Below are 17,439 nucleotides of genomic sequence, written 5' to 3'. Positions count from 1 at the left end.
ATAACGTTTTCTGTTCCATTGCCAAAATTGGATAAATCTTCGTTACAGTTCATGATCACCGCTTTGGCTAGTGTTGATATATGCTGTAGCTTTATACAGACCCAAACTGCAAAAGTACATGTCAACATTTTATCTGGAAACCAAATATAAAAATACTTGAATAACCCTTGAATAACCCTAGTTGCCCAGATAAGGCACATCTATGACATCTACATAAAGGCATGTGCTTTTCAGTTTACCCGAAACATAACCTTATCTATTCCAATTTAAATTGTGCACCCCAAGACCCATCTGACATTTTTCCAACAGCATTCCCAGCTTTTATCTTAGTCTCTGCACTATTCATTCGATAGGTCACCTACCAGCTCTTCTTCCCAAACAGAGAGCCAATCCTGGCTAATCACTCATTAACCAGCCAAGCACAATGAGCAGCTTGTTGGAGCAGGAAAGTGCCGCAAGCCTCCCTGTGGCATGCAAACACCACATATTTCTGAAAATGTGAATGCACAAACACAAAACAGCACCCACCAAGAGCAGCGCTGTGTACCAACTAAATGACTACAAGCTTGAGGCTAAAAAGCTCTATAGGAAAAAATATAAACACCGAGCAAATTAACTGTAAGAACAGTAATATTTGCATTATATCGTTGAATATTGCATCGCTCCCTAAATATCCTTCAAAAATTGGTAAAAATAAAGACTTTCCTTGTCTTAGAGTTATTCACCTGCTGAATTCCTTTTCGGTTCAGTGTCCTTAGTTACTAATGTCTTTCACAGGCAAGTTTTCATTTCTAAAATGAGTTCTGCAAACTCTGTGTCTCAATGGCACTTCTCCAGATGAGGTGCTCTTATAAGCATTACATAATGTCCTTGAACCACAGCAAGCACAATACTCTGAAAATGAAATTGGGAGGAAAAAAAAAAAGTAAGAGAGAAAGAGCAGGACACCCACACATCTGCACCATCCAAACTCAAACGAGCATTCAGAGGAGGCAGGCATCGCCTCATGCCAGCTGCAGGGCATTTCAATGTTCAATATGGCTTTCGATCAAGAAGTAAGAGACAAAAAGGTCATCTCATATGTATCCATGGGACGCGAAAACATTTTACAGCCAACAAATCTCTTGCCAGTACATCACAGGCGCATTAGACAAGATTCATAAATCTGAATATAGTATCGATTGGCTCTTTTTGGCAAATGTTTTGCTTTGACTGTGTACATACATCAAAATGTATCTTATCACCCAACTGCTGAAGGCAGATTAGAATGAGTGTTGACACAAAAGCGCTGTGGGCGAGGAGGGTGTCCAGGAAATGGAACAATTTAACAAATGGGGTGAAGAGGCATTTCTCTAATGGCACTCCAAAGCATCCCATCTCAGCAGCACTGATCCTCTCCAAACAGCAAAACTAAGAGGCCATGGCCTTTTATGGCCCCTAGAGAGCTTTCCTGGCAAGATACATTAGTAGTCTTGAACAAGTGTGATTGAAACTGGACACTAGAGGATGACAAGAGAGCAAACAGTAACGGTAGTTACTGTCCTAGCATTTATTTCCCTAAAAACCTACTTCAAAAGTTGAAAAACAGCACAAAAAACCCCACCAGCAAAACCTAAAGGGGTTTCTCCATAACCTTAGAAAGCAAACACTCTCATGCAGTTGTCATTTTGTTGCTTGTATTTGGGCACAGAATTCACAGTATTGGACCACTCTCCTTAATCTTTGAATTAAAGTGTTTTCAGTCCCACTGCTACAACTGTATAAAAAAAAATAATAATAATAAAAAAAAAAAAAATCACACATTTTCACACAGTCTGTCTTTACACACATTTGTGAAAGCAAAGAGCTCACTGAATTTGAGTCTGGCACTGTAATAAGATTCCAACACTGCAACAAGTCTGCAAATTTCTTCCCTCATAAATATTCCATGATCAGTTGTAAGTGGCAATACTGCAAAGTGGAAGCATTTAAGAACTACAGCAGCTCAGCCACAAAGTGGCAGACCGTGGAAGGTTTCACAGCGGGTTGTCAAGTGTTGAAGTGCATAGTGCGCAAAACAGCTGGGAGACTAACATAAATACTCCATGAGATCAGTATCCCTGATCCCCCGATCTGATATTTGACTCAAAAAGCCAGATCTGACATTGGTGACAAGTAGACGCTCTATGGGCAAATCCATTTATTTTAGTTATAGGTTGTGTTGCGTACACCACACATCAACGGCAGTGCACAAGCTGCAGGAGAGCCAAAACAGGTTGGAAGAAGCAACAGTTGGCAGGAATTTCATCCCTGTGGTGTCAACAGTTTTTCTTTTGTATGTTTGCAGAAATCTTTATACTGTAAACTGCGGTCAAGTGAGCTGAGTGATGGTGCATTCCCTCTATTCTTAGGTTTGGTTTAAAACTTGCAGTAACTTGCAGTAAAGCTTTTACTGCATTTCATCACTAGGGAAACAGCGTTTAAGTGAAGCCTGATTATAGTCAGGCTGATCAAGTTAGTCTGGATCAAGTGGAACCTATCCCATTTTATTTTGGGTGAGAGGCAGGGACTTCCTGAACAGGTGTGGAAGTTAACTAACACTGAAAAAAAAACATTTTCAGAAATACATAGATTTTTTGCCACCCATAAGTCACAATTGCAAATTAATGACATACTTATTTTCTCACTTTTGAGTCATTTTCTCAGAATTTTCAGTTAGTAAGTCATAACTTGGATATATGCAACTCAAACTTTGTAATCATAAACCAAGAGTTTGACTTATCGATAGCAAATTCTGTTTTCATTATTCAGTGTTTGAAACAAGCTTCCACAGACAGCTCACCGGCCCATCACAGGGTAAAAACAAGATAAGTTAAGAAGAAAATAAGTGGCACTTGTAGAAAGAAACATGTTTTAAGGTAGATCAGACTAAATCTCACTATATGAGAATCTTTGAAATAAATCTTGGAGATCTTATCATGTGCATTAACAGAACAGAGTTTTTCAGGATTAATAGTTAGTTCATTTTGATAGAGGGAAAGTTCTGTCATGCATACCACATTTTTGCAGTGACAGTCATGAAATGGGCAGCAAGGGCAAGGAATGGAAACAGAGTGGGACTAGAAACAAGTGGGTGTAATAATGATGACTAAAAAGCAAAGACAACCATATTAGGATTTCTCATCCTCTTGCTCTTCAAACAGCCAGCTGTTGCTCTAGCTATACTTAAGAGGTAAAGTCATAGTTTGTCTAAAACATTTCTTTGGTCACAGAGTCGAAAGAACTGCAGGATAAAATGCAATCACATCGAGCAATAACTGATTAAATCAGATGTGGACGTTGCCCTGAAATAAGATTTTGAAAAAAAAAAAAAAATTCATACCAGAAGTTAAACTTTTACCACCATTTCTGCTGTTGCAAAAGTCTCAGAGTTAAATTCAGGATCCTTTGTGTGCCATGTCTCTCTCTTATAATGTATGCAGTAAAGTCTGAAGAAGTTTCTTAAGTGACAAACCTGTCCTGGATGTTTCTTCCTAAAAATACACGGCTCCAAATATCACGGGCTCCTTCTTTTAACTTGAGTATGTGGAAAGCCACAGGTTATCGGGTTTTGTGCTTCGCAGGTCGTCTTAACATTTCTTTCCCTAAGTGATTATGAAGATTTCTTTTACTTAACCTTAATAGCACTGATTTGAAACCGTGATTGTATGTCTGCGTGAATTGAAAGTTCCTGTAATGACCCTGTTTACCATCTTCAAGTAATTTTTCGAACCACAAATTATTATTTCTGCTTCACACTATGATGAAATTCAAAACACACACAGTAGCACTCTACTACCCTACCACGAAATGTAATTCAGAGACGCCACAGATCAAAATTTAGTGCAATTAAAAAGGCACCTCAACATTTTTTGAACATACGAAAGATTGAATTTCCTTTTTTGTGTCCAAACTGACAGAAAATTAGAAAAAGTGACATGTAAACATGCCTCTAATGTACCCTGAATGTCACACCGCCAGACAAAATTTTACAAAGAGCTTGGTAGAATTGTGAAATATTTCTGACCACTTTGACAGCAACTATTTTCTACAAAAGTGCCGCATAAACAGAGCTTAAAATTCTTGACTGTCAGTTGTTTTCCATCTTGAGCTGTTCTTGATGCCCAGGAATATTTCTATTAACTTTAATTACACTCCTCCGCCTTCCACCACTACCGTGCGCCACCTTCAAAATGAGTTCCTACTAATCAAGCAATGCAGAAGCCCCCCAAATCCTGTTCCTTGAATTGTCATTTCAGGTTGGCTCCAAAGAAAAGTCAAGGATTAGTTATAGTTTGCATGATTTTGGAGCTTAGCACTTAGTACAGAATGCATAATCATTTGGACTCTTGTCTTTCAATCTACTAAAGTTTAGACTATAAACTGTCACAGGAGTTGGGCAATAAAACCAAGTATTAGCCCAATGTTCTGTGAGCCATGATTCTGGTGACGTCAATGACATCAGCCTTTGAACCTTGGTTGACTTTAGAGACCCTGTCCCAGTGGCATCCTCATCCTTTTCATCCTATAGTTTCACAACATCTTGTTGGGAAAAGATTCTGGGAGAAACTGATTCAGAGACATCGCCAAACCAGACGTCATCTTCACCCTACTCTCCACGGACTCGTGTTTTTTTTAAGACCAAGATGAGATTAGGTTGACTTTAAATATATGGAACAAGTGCAAGCAGTGTGAAAACAATCCGGAGAGCTTGGTGGTTCTGGCGCTCGACAGTAAGTGGCCTGATTCACTGACCGATGTTTTTGCTCTGTTTTTATAGCTGTGTTTACATCCATGCTTTAAACACTGAGCTGTCACGTGTCACTGAAAGCTTATTATCAAGGCACCATGTCAGAAGTATAGTTGAAATGATGTTTAAAGCTAAGATCAGACCACAGGGTACCCTTCTGTAGCAATGGTTTTTGTTAAATTAAAAAAAAAAAAAAAAAATAGCTGTCTCTATTATTATGCAAGAAATAAAATCGCACAAGAGAGGATAAAGCAAACGAGCATTTACAGCATGCACGATGAAGACTGTGCCGAAAAAGGATTAGCTGTGATCCCTGGGTGAAAGCACTAGAGTCGAGAGTTAATGAGTCCGATTAGTCCCCACTGTGTGTTCGAGGATTAGCACACTGTCCACCTAGAGGAACCCTTCTCCTTTCGAGCCTGAAGGGGAGAGACAGCAGAGCGAGAGAGCCTGCTCCGAAGCAGATGAGAGAAAGCGAGATTGAAAAATGAGCGACGAAGAGAGAAAAGACAGGAAAGAGGGGAGAAATTGGAGAAATTATCAGTGCTGTAAGTGGCTAGAAGCATTTTAAGAACATGATGAGGTCTAATAACAACAGAAAATGCCTATTAGTAAGAAACACTGCCTGTGTGTGTGCGTGCGTGCTTAATGAGGACAAATCTGGATGGAATTTCTCTACTGAGACTGATAGGAAGGAAGTACTCAACAGTAAAGAGGGAAAATAGCTTTATCCTGACACACAACCCCATCTCAATACACTCAAAGAGATCAGACATGTACTTTAAAATGATTGTTCAAAAATGATGCTTCCTGAGATTTGGTGAGGGTTTTAATGTATTAGTATTTAAAAACTTTAAATATGTTCTTGTGCCATTCTGTGTTGCCAGCTCCCACTCTTGTTGGGAAAAAAAAATGTGCTTTTTAAAAAAAAAACAACAACAATATAGCCAAAAAGAGAAATAAGCATGCTGCCAAGCAAGAACGATACTGAAAGCAGCACAAAGAGACAGCTTGTGTTCCTCTCAGCTTCACAGATGGTGTCAACTCTAGTTCTTAAGAAAAACCTGTGAGAAGTCACATTGTGCATCCGGTGAAGGTTCCCCACATTTCCTGTCAAGGTCATTATCTTTGTCAAGCACAAACCAAGAGTATATGTTGCACATAGGTGTTAGCTCATTTATATATATATATATATATATGCGTGCGTTTAGGTAAGCGACGCACAACTCAGCAAGATTCTCTTCAGCGCTGATGATAACGCTGTGTACCCGTTTCAAAACACAGGAGCGGTCAAATTAAACAGGGCACACTCATCTTCTTTCATTTGCTTAGAAGAGAAAGGCACCATTTACACTGCAAATGCCCATTTACATTTGCATTTAACATAAGTTTACATACCTATATTGAGTTATCTGTACTTTTTTTTTCCTTCACAAACTGAGGCGTGTAGGTGTCCATACTGCTGCAGAACACTTATGCAATTTAATTCGGTGGTTTCCAATGTTTGCAGCAAAAAAAAACCAAACAGGTCATCTGACTGAAGTTATATTTACACCAAAGGTGAAGTGAAACTCACACAAATATAGCCTGAGAAGTGTTTTTGGAAACCAACACAGAAGGGTTATAATGGATAGCTGGAATGAAGTTACAGTAACGTATTTTATCAAGCCCTAAAATTACTCTTCTCCCCAAGCCCTCTGCTTTATTTCTCTGTCCATATAGGCCGTCATTCAGCTCAAATGACAAAAACAAGATTCTGTAGCTGTTGTTAACGTCTGGAGTAGGGCTATGCCATGTCATATTGTCTGCAATTAAACATTATTAATAAATGTCAAATCGAAACATCACTGCTACCGTGAAACCACGTGTTTAAATTCCACAGTGTGCTCAACAATGACACAAGCCTGGGCAAGTTTGAAGGCAAGAGCCGTGCGTCAGCCTCCGAGGACGATTTAGCAAAACCCGAGCTACTTCAACAGCTTCCAACAAAACAAAATACTTTACATAATATACAGGAAAACTGTTTCCACTAAAGATTGAACACAGCTGGTGATGTGCGAAACAAATATAAACAAATGACTCCACCAGGTGTCGCTGGCTGCTCTCCATTATGACAGGAAGAGCAAAGGTGGATAGAAATTAAGGATGTGGTTACATGGTGGAAAAGCTACAGTGGGGCAAAAAAGTATTTAGTCAGCCACCGATTGTGCAAGTTCCCCCACCTAAAATGATGACAGAGGTCAGTAATTTGCACCAGAGGTACACTTCAACTGTGAGAGACAGAATGTGAAAAAAAAAATCCATGAATCCACATGGTAGGATTTGTAAAGAATTTATTCGTAAATCAGGGTGGAAAATAAGTATTTGGTCAATAACAAAAATACAACTCAATACTTTGTAACATAACCTTTGTTGGCAATAACAGAGGTCAAACGTTTACTATAGGTCTTTACCAGGTTTGCACACACAGTAGCTGGTATTTTGGCCCATTCCTCCATGCAGATCTTCTCGAGAGCAGTGATGTTTTGGGGCTGTCGCCGAGCAACACGGACTTTCAACTCCCGCCACAGATTTTCTATGGGGTTGAGGTCTGGAGACTGGCTAGGCCACTCCAGGACTTTCAAATGCTTCTTACGGAGCCACTCCTTTGTTGCCCGGGCCGTGTGTTTTGGATCATTGTCATGTTGGAAGACCCAGCCTCGTTTCATCTTCAAAGTTCTCACTGATGGAAGGAGGTTTTGGCTCAAAATCCCACGATACATGGCCCCATTCATTCTGTCCTTAACACGGATCAGTCGTCCTGTCCCCTTGGCAGAAAAACAGCCCCATAGCATGATGTTTCCACCCCCATGCTTCACAGTAGGTATGGTGTTCTTGGGATGCAACTCAGTATTCTTCTTCCTCCAAACACGACGAGTTGAGTTTATACCAAAAAGTTCTACTTTGGTTTCATCTGACCACATGACATTCTCCCAATCCTCTGCTGTATCATCCATGTGCTCTCTGGCAAACTTCAGACAGGCCTGGACATGCACTGGCTTCAGCAGCGGAACACGTCTGGCACTGCGGGATTTGATTCCCTGCCGTTGTAGTGTGTTACTGATGGTGACCTTTGTTACTTTGGTCCCAGCTCTCTGCAGGTCATTCACCAGGTCCCCCCGTGTGGTTCTGGGATCTTTGCTCACCGTTCTCATGATCATTTTGACCCCACGGGATGAGATCTTGCGTGGAGCCCCAGATCGAGGGAGATTATCAGTGGTCTTGTATGTCTTCCATTTTCTGATGATTGCCCCCACAGTTGATTTTTTCACACCAAGCTGCTTGCCTATTGTAGATTCACTCTTCCCAGTCTGGTGCAGGTCTACAATACTTTTCCTGGTGTCCTTCGAAAGCTCTTTGGTCTTGGCCATGGCGGAGTTTGGAGTCTGACTGTTTGAGGCTGTGGACAGGTGTCTTTTATACGGATGATGAGTTCAAACAGGTGCCATTCATACAGGTAACGAGTGGGGGACAGAAAAGCTTCTTACAGAAGACGTTACAGGTCTGTGAGAGCCAGAGATTTTCCTTGTTTGAGGTGACCAAATACTTATTTTCCACCCTAATTTACGAATAAATTCTTTACAAATCCTACCATGTGAATTCATGGATTTTTTTTTTCACATTCTGTCTCTCACAGTTGAAGTGTACCTCTGGTGCAAATTACTGACCTCTGTCATCATTTTAAGTGGGGGAACTTGCACAATCGGTGGCTGACTAAATACTTTTTTGCCCCACTGTACCTCGGCCCAGGTGGTTAAAAAGCTCAATCCTAAATGTAACATTTCAGGTAGAAAATATTTTTTGATAACAGTGTTGAAGCTTGCTACCGCTCTCTGTAAGCTACAAGGATCAATGAAAAGATACTGTCAGTAATATCATTATCGCAAATTTTCTTGAAATCTTGTGATATCATTTTGCGGCTATACTGCCCATCCTTTGCTTGGAGACCAGACAGACTCAGGTATCCGCTAACCAGGGTTGTCACGATACTTGAATTTCAAAACTCGATACTGATACCGAGGAAAATACTTGATACCCGATACCATCTTTGATATCCATGGGGACATAGTGTGTTTTGGACACATAACTGTGTTTTCCTGTCAAATGGACACTGTCTGGTGACATTTGTTGCCTACCTTCTATATTAATGTTATAGCTTTATTACTCAACCATAGCTGCAAGCCACTACCTTACTGATAACAGACAGACAGTGTGGCTAACGGATAATTGCTAATAGTGTTTCATAGTATTATCATCAAATTTTACAGTGGAGTTAGTAATTGGCCATAGCTTAATGAGATAAACACCAAACCAAAGGATGCAAATTTGAATAAATTTGATTACATTAGCCTACAAAATGACCTGATTCATTTTACTCCAATGCATTAACATTTTTACTAAGGATGCATGACAGTGCAGACTATGAATACATAACATGAAAAATAATGGTTGTCAACAAACCCCACTGATGAAGACATGCTAGCACTGAAACCACACACTGGGAACTGCTATCTTATACTAGCGACATGGTCAGCTGAGGCTCCACGCGAGAGAGCGAAGAAACACAAAACAACTGAACTACCAGTTATTATCATCACAAAGCAGACCCTGGTGTCATTCCCCACAATCTGTTTTGTTATAGTTTGGGATTTTTTGTGCGCACTCACAGCTAAACCCTGTTTGGGTGCATCAAACTGTAAAATCAATCTGCAAAATTACAACACAGTTTTCATCGTGTCAAAATTACATACATCATACCATCACAAAGGATAACTGCACACCAGTGGCCAATGCTAATGTATAGGTTACGATTTAGATTACAGCTTTTCTGTCAACGGGTTAGGGTTATTTAGGGAATTGCAGTAACGCATTCACCTGCTGAGCCATGACCAAGAATTTAACACCACTGCCACTGCATAGACTAACCCCTCCATTACATTAAAACACATGAGCTCCATACGTCAAAGCAATGATTTCTCTTGCTTGCAGATATTTTACACTGACCATTATACATGGTAGTCTCACCATTTTAGGCTTCAATGTTTTTCACTGCCTAGATTAAATTAAAACAAAGTGATGTCATTAAAAATAACAGCAAGTGGTCAATCCATAAGCCGCCTGTACTTATGAGAATTGGAAAAGGGATCAGATTAGTAATCAAGCAAGTGATACACAGCCGCCCCACAGAAGCTATGTCTCTTATCCCGATGGAGTCAGTAACAGTGAGTAGGCTCAAACAAGCAGAAACATGAGAATTAGCCTATCCATGTACCCAGAATATGATGGCAGGAATGCACATGTCATTCGGTTCTTGGGTTTACACATTTATACACGTCATCACAGCGTAAACAAAAAAAAATCTTTTAAGCCATGTAAAGAGTTTATCACCAGAACAGCTTTGTAGAGAAGAAACACAAAGCCAATTGGTGTTTTCAGAAGTCACTTGTACAGCTACACAATCTCTTCCTGGCTCTTAGGAGAAGTAATATGGCCTTCATCCACAGTTTAAACTACCTGCCGATGCCAAGAAATGACTTCGCTGCAGCTTCACTTTACGGAAAGTAACAGCTGAGGAAGTGCAACATTAAATACTCAGATGTGATGGAGTTTACATATCATTTCTCAAACTATTTGCAATAAATTATCACAAAGACCGATTTCAAGTGAAGCCATATATTGCGAGTTGTGTATGTAAGCTGTTCAGCTGATGTCTAATCTTCTATTCAGACCAAAGCAAGCGAGTGGACTGTGTGCACATAAACAGATTTGCCTGAAAAGCTATACATCAGCCGACCATTATAATCCCTTAAAACTATGTCCTGTATGTTCTGCTTTCAGAGATCACATCACCTATGCTGTAACATTACATTCAGGCAAAATTATGCACACTGCTGGCTCAATAAATACATGGGCTGACAATGTGCGGTTGCTTTCTATTTAGGAAACAGACTGAACTTCACAACAACAAAAATAGCTCTTAATATGTCTAACTTTAAGATAATAATAAAACCACCTCACACTCACTGTGATGCACCCAAATAATACACGGACCATTTCCTGCAAAAATAAAGAAGCCCCCGGGAAAACTGTTGTCAGTGAGATATAGGAATCAACGTTTTTCTGTATTGTGAATATATTATTAAAATCAATTTAAGGTCATTTTAAATCCACTTAAATGAAATCTGAGCTCATAGATGGATATCTAAAAAAAATGGACAAACACTGTGTGAGAAGTTAAAATATTATTAAAATCGGATGGTTAGTTATTTTGATTTCATTAAAAATGACTCATGCTGCTTTCTCTGGGATCTCGCAGCACAGCTCCACAACTGTTGTTTTAATGACCACTAATTAAAAAGTGCAGATAACGTCATTTAATATTAGATCATTTTAAACTGATTTGTATATAAATCAAATTCAATTTCGATTTTAAACTCAAACAGTAAAGCGCCTTCTGAAGCACGCACTGTGTTGTGCTCCAGTTACTAAAGGACTAAAGCCAGTTTCACTCTGAAATGAGTATACAGGCACTGACGGGGGCACTATTCGTGGTAGAAACGGGGACCATATGTTGTAGGAAGAGATTTGAAGAGATAAAACTATTTTAAATCAGCAACATCCAGCCTGCCAAAAAGCAACTTACTTATTAAAAACAATTTTACCTTCCCTAAAATGCCCTTGTTGGTTTGAAGAACACCAGAGCACGGAGAAAAGACATCACAGGATCACTGGTAGAGTTTAATCCATGCCGAAGTAAATAAACTGGTTATATTTGGATGGGTGCGCTCAATAAATGAGTGAGAAACACTACCAGTCATTACCCGGTGACATACAAGGAGATACACATTTGACACAAACGCATGGCAGACCGAAAGCCCGTTTAGAACAAGGGATAAATCCACTTTCTGATTTCTCACAGTTTCAGACAGTTTCTCCACCTACAACTCGAACAAACTCGCACTAAATATGTGACAAAGAGGATTTCAATATTAACATTTGAAGCTCTAACTCTCAAAGGCAGGTCGCTTAGATCGAGTCAGGAGTGAGTAGCTTCATTTCCGAAACACACCAATTCAACTTCTTGCAGTCTGGATGACAAGAGCAGGCAGGTAAAAATGCGTCAAGGAAAATCGATGCGGAGATCAAGAAAAGTGTCATTTTATTTAACTTTAGACTTCGACAAATTTACACACACATATATATATATATATATATAAACCTCGACTTAAATGAAAAGGTGTTGCCAGAGATGGAAAGTTTTCCGCTGAGACATCCTTGTGTTAACCGTTTTCCCCCCGTGCAACCAGTTACCCTTCTCTTGAGCATGCAGGTGTTAATGTGTCAGGAAGGGTCGTTTTTGTTTTGTTTAGTTTTTTAAATCAAACAAGAGTTTAGCATCTTACCTGAGAGACTTAAAGGTCTTCCGGGAAATAAATCGTACATAAACGAACCGGTAAGTGCTCATTGAGTGCGTGGTCCCCGTGCGCCTCTTCTCTACTCTTCAATTGCCCGTGCGCGCGTTGCGCCAAGCGAGCACGCCCCTCCTCCATCACTGTCACACACCAGGGGCGTTAACCAGACTTTTTTCAACATTGGGCAAAGATGGGAGCCCCAAAAAAGGCAGGGGGGAGACCACAGACCCGGTTAAATATAGTATAGAAAGCATTGGCTACTATTTTGAGGCTCATGCAGGAGAGTCCTATGAACTAAGAGAGATGTATTGTGTGAAGAGTAGTTTTGCACAAGAATTTAAAACTATTTTTGCTTACGGTGGCTGCAATTATCTTTGATGTTAACTTAATATCTGTACTGCATTTATATTTCTGTCATCGTACTTATTGAGAACACTAGAAACGTCTGTGCAGTTTTGTTAAAACCACCATAAAAACGTCTTTCAAGACTGTAATTTCAAACTTGCACAGAATGCAATGCTGGTTAGCGTAGTTGCCTACAATAAAACCTTTTGGTAAGATGCTGCCACCTTGTGGTTTAAGTTTTCAATACATTTTTAGTAGGGTTTATACATTTTAAAGCTTTAATCACTGAAACTTTATTGAGCCCCGTGGGGAAATTGCTCTCTGCATTTAACCCATTCACTCAGTGAAGCAGTGGGCAGCCATTGGGCGCCCGGGGAGCAGTGTGTAGGGACGGTACCTTGCTCAGGGGTACCTCAGGGTAGCTGTTAAGGGGAATCGAACCCCCGACCTTCCGATCATGGGGCAACCACAAACAATGTGGAGTATGAGTTACATACAATATTTGCATGCAAAATAAAAGAATTTCAGTCAAATACAGGAGTATTTGCACTGGATCAACTTCCACCACTGGTTCATTTCATGCTCTTGGAGACTTTCAGATGAGCTCCCCTCTGGAGATGTCCCTCTCACACCCCAACACAATGCTGCTTTTCATTTTAAGTGACCTTACAATTATTTAATTTAGTCAACAAAGAGACAGACAATTCAAAATAAAAGTCAAAGGCAGACCAGAAACTTGTCTCAACATATGGTTTAATGATATGGTTTTTATTGCATGGATTGTAATAGCTGCAGAAAAACATTTCAAATGAGTACAGTTGGGGTCAAAGCTTTCCTGCTGTGAAGAAACATGGTCAGTGGACATTCAGATGGCACAACTTGATTCACCTTTCTCCTTGTCTGTCGACCACAAGACCAGCGCTGTTATACTGCATTTTTAAACCTCAGCTGTAGTACTTGAGGATGAGTGAGGTGTTGGAAGGGTAGTGGAACTAGGTTTTTTTGTGTTGTTTTTTTTTTTTTTTTTTAATAATTCAACACCAAATAACAGTAAGTTGACTTAAAAGTGTCCTGATCCTGCTCCATCTAAACATAACATAGCTCGGTGGTGAGCATAACATTGTGTTGCTACAGTAGTCATTGTGGAGTAGCATTCTATAACGTGAGGTGGTGGTTATTGCTGGCTACTTGTTTTACTGTGGGTGATTCTTGTCACATCTGAGAAAGGTAGATGACGAGGGGACTGCACTGTGCTTCGGTGTGAGACTCCCTCCTAGAAAAACTGTTTAAGTTGAAAGTTTGCTATGTGCAGCTGCCTATTCAGATAAGACACCAAGCTTATGTCAATCACAATCGCACACAAACCCAAAAAAAAAAAAAAAAAAAAAAAAAAAAAAAAAAAAAAAGGGAAAAAAAACCCCCAAATGCAGTATACAAGCCCAAACTCTGTGGATTAAGACTTGGAGCAATAACTCCATCTACAGGTTAGTTGCTGTACTGCAATGACAGAAGTGTTCTGTTGATTTATAAACCGTAAAACAAATAGTCTCTCTTAAACTAGGTAGACCAGCCACATGAATAGAAAATTCTCACCACATGACTTGTAAAATGGTCTTAAATTGTTCAAAGTACCTTGGTCACTCAACTGTCAGTGGAACAAGAGAGAAAAAAAAAAAAAAAAAAAAAAAAAAAAGTAGTAGTAGTACAACAATAAAAAGGTGGCATCTTCCTGTATCCTAACATGCCCGACCCCAACCCACCTCCCGACAACTTATCCCATTTCAAATATAGGACTCAAAGATATGGGCTCTAATGTTAAACACATAGATCCATACTATGTTCATACAATTAATAAAAAAATAAATACATTTAACAAATACAAATGATTTTGTAGTTTGTAAATTATCAGAGAAACAGATTATTATCGCATTGATGACACGTTTTCAAGTGTAGGATTTTGTTGTTTTTTTTGTCCCCCCTCCCCCCAATAAAACCCATTATCGCCCTATACGTTTCAAACCTGTAGTCTTAAAGCCTCTACACTGATGCGACTGAGCTGGATAAGAGAACTCGAGCTCCCTCTGCTCATCTATAGGGCTGTATTGTGAGCAAAGGCTCACTCAGGGCTAACTGTTAACACTGTAGCACACTCAGAAAGCAAACAGGAGAAAAACTAGATGCTGATGATTTCTGTTGGCAATGGGACCCAAAGCAGCGGGAGCAAAATGTGCATGTTTATACGACTTCAAATTGTCTGTAAAAATGTCATACGAAATAGGTTCCTCTTAGTTGTGATTTTTTTTTAACAGTTTTTTGCTTATTTTGTGTGTTTTTTTTGTACAAATCTTTTTATAACCTGTTTAGACATAACAAAACAATTTAAATCAACTAAAAACATATCATGCATAAGTTATTTCCCCGCTCTTATTGATTGCATTTGTAAGTGACCATCATTTAAAAAAAAAAAAAAAAAAAAAAAAATCTTCATACACATTTTCTGTTCAACATAACTTTTTTTTGTACATTTTAAGCCATTTGCATACTTTAATTTCTCTTTAAAACCTTTGATCCTATTTTCCAGCCAGCAGTTCCAGGTATTGCTCCAGAGCTGATTCACAAACCTGGCCTGTCCATTCCTGTACAGCAGGAGGCGCAAGAGGCATATTGTGTAGGTGCTGGCTATGGAAAGAAAAACCCCACTCCTTACAAGAAGCTGTTGGGAAGCTGGAAACTGACCGTTTACCCTTTGTGATTTCAGTTCAAGTCCATGAAATTATGTCCATTTCCAATTACGATTCTCTTTGTGAGTTTTTCCTCCCTGCTAGAGGATGTTGCTCGTCACCCTGAAAAGCCAGATTGAAAGAGTTCTGGACGATGTTTCAATACTAGTAGTCTCCCAAGCCTCGAGTCTGGCAGCAGAAGTAAGATGTGACAGTCCGTTGCAGAAAAGGAAGGGAGATCTGGGGTGATGCTAGCAAAATTAACCCTATCTGTAAAGATCCTCTTGTGTAGAGTCTCGCACATTTTTCCTCCTCTTGCTGCTGGCCTGGTGGTGGTGCGGCTTGTTGCTCGGATGGCTTTTGCCACCGGAGAAGTTGGTCTGCTGCCCGTGATGGCCACTCTTTTGGTGAGAACGAGACATCCTGGCCTTGGAGGCAGAGGACAAAACATTTAGTTATTAATAGTGGTGGAATTTCCGTAGACATGAAGTGCTTATTTTACCCGCTGCAACTCAATATATTTCTAGAGGTGCCATTTAGATGAAATCACCAGATGTCGGTAACAACCCATCCAATGCACACATGCAAAGAAATCAAACCACTGATGTCCATAAATTATGTGTAATAATGAGACATGACACAGGGATAAAGTACTGAACAAGTAATACTTTGTACAAAAGTCTTTGTTTGTTCAAGACCCTCCTGCGGTGTGATTTTGGCCCAGTTGTCCAAACAAACAGTCTTCAAAATCTGAAAGTTCCCTTCTATGAACTCTGACCTTTAGTTTTTTGGGAGGTTTTATTTGTTTTTGTTTTGTTACACTGACTTTCAGTTGGATTCAGGTCAGGTTGGCTGGGGCATTGTAGCAGCTGTACTTTCTCTGAAATCAATTGAGAGGTCCCTTGGCAGTGTTTGGAATCATCGTCTTGCTAAAACATCCATCCTTGTTCCAGCTTCATCCTCCTGGTAGATGGCAGCAGATTTTTAATCAAGGATGTGTCGGTATATTTTTCCATTCATCTTTCCTTCAAGTCTATGAAGCATTCCAGTCCCATATGCTGAAGACCCCCCCCCCCCCCCCCCAAAAAAAACAACAACAAAAAAACAAAACAAAAGCCCAGCCCTATATCATGATGCTCAACTGATTTGTACTTCACTGTTTGTGCGGTATTTGGGGGGGCAATATGCAGTGCCTTTTGACCTCCAGACATGGTGTGCACTATGGCATTAAAATACTTATTGTTTTCTTTGAAACAACTGTACCTGCTGTAGCTCTGTGGTCATTGGCTTTTGGACAACTCTTGTAACAATTCTTTTCACTTCTGTCTGAAATCTTGCAGGAGCACCTGGTTTATGGTGAAATGATGTTCTTTCCACTTCAGGATTACGGCCCCAACAGTGCTCACTGGAACCTTCAGTTTAGAAATTCTTCTGTAGCTGTGTGTTTTGCAATAAAAAGGTTGCAAAGGTCTTGCGAGAGCTGAGATTTCAGCTGAAGTCATGACTTGCTATGCCTTTTTGCACTTCCCTTTTTTTCATGTGTTCAACACTTTTTCCCCCTCATGTCATTTCTTATGGTTTAATTTCTTTGCATGTGTGCTTAGATGGGCTGTTACCAACATTTTGTTGATTTCATGTCAATAGCACCTTTAGAAATACATTTACTTGGAAAATTGGTGATGTGTTCAATATTTTACCTGCTGTACAGTGTCAATGTAACTTGCCAGTGATGGTGCAGAAATGTGACAAAAAGCACACTAGAAAAGCTTCTCCATTTCTTTTGCAATCTTTCATTATCCAGAAAAAATAAATACAAATCAAAGTTATCCAGCAGTTACCAGCACAGGGCATTCTAACATTAGCCATTACTCTTAAATATTGCCCAAATTTACTGCAAAAAACATTAAGTTGCATTCTATGATTTTGCAATTGAAATGTTAAAATGTTATATTTATGCATCTGTAGTTCCTCTTGCAACCTATAAACCTTTATAATTTCTTTTTGTCTTATGTGTTCCTCAATCTTTGCTCTTAAACTGGATCTGTTTGAAAAATCTCAATAAGATAAATCCTTGATTTAAAGAGGTTAACAACTATCACAATTAGTCAAAAGTTAGATTGATACGTCTGTGGTATCTTGAGATGTATGTGTGAAT

The 17,439-nt window shown here is 39.6% G+C and overlaps 2 protein-coding genes across 3 annotated transcripts in view; both read right to left on the bottom strand.

Annotated features, from left to right (window-relative positions):
* The window catches only part of adcy7 (adenylate cyclase 7), a 62,834-nt gene extending 50,524 nt beyond the window's left edge, over positions 1–12,310 (bottom strand). For both annotated transcript variants that reach the window (XM_085447756.1, XM_085447835.1), the window contains exon 1: positions 12,211–12,310. The gene's annotated coding sequence lies outside the window, so the exon portion shown is untranslated. The remainder of the gene's footprint in view (positions 1–12,210) is intronic.
* A 990-nt stretch (positions 12,311–13,300) lies between these two features.
* Positions 13,301–17,439, bottom strand: part of tent4b (terminal nucleotidyltransferase 4B) — a 30,693-nt gene continuing 26,554 nt past the window's right edge. Inside the window, exon 12 of the mRNA XM_085447645.1 lies at positions 13,301–15,712. Within this exon, the coding sequence (XP_085303771.1) occupies positions 15,551–15,712 (162 nt within the window). The 3' untranslated portion in view covers positions 13,301–15,550. The remainder of the gene's footprint in view (positions 15,713–17,439) is intronic.

The sequence above is a fragment of the Copadichromis virginalis genome, linkage group LG1 (genome assembly GCF_057382275.1).
Source record: "Copadichromis virginalis isolate Kocher_CV1m ecotype Utaka linkage group LG1, C_Virginalis_male_GT1.1, whole genome shotgun sequence".
Taxonomy (NCBI): Eukaryota; Metazoa; Chordata; class Actinopteri; order Cichliformes; family Cichlidae; genus Copadichromis; species Copadichromis virginalis.
The sequence above is the reverse complement of the archived record's forward strand: the minus strand, read 5'-3'. Positions and strand labels throughout refer to the sequence as shown.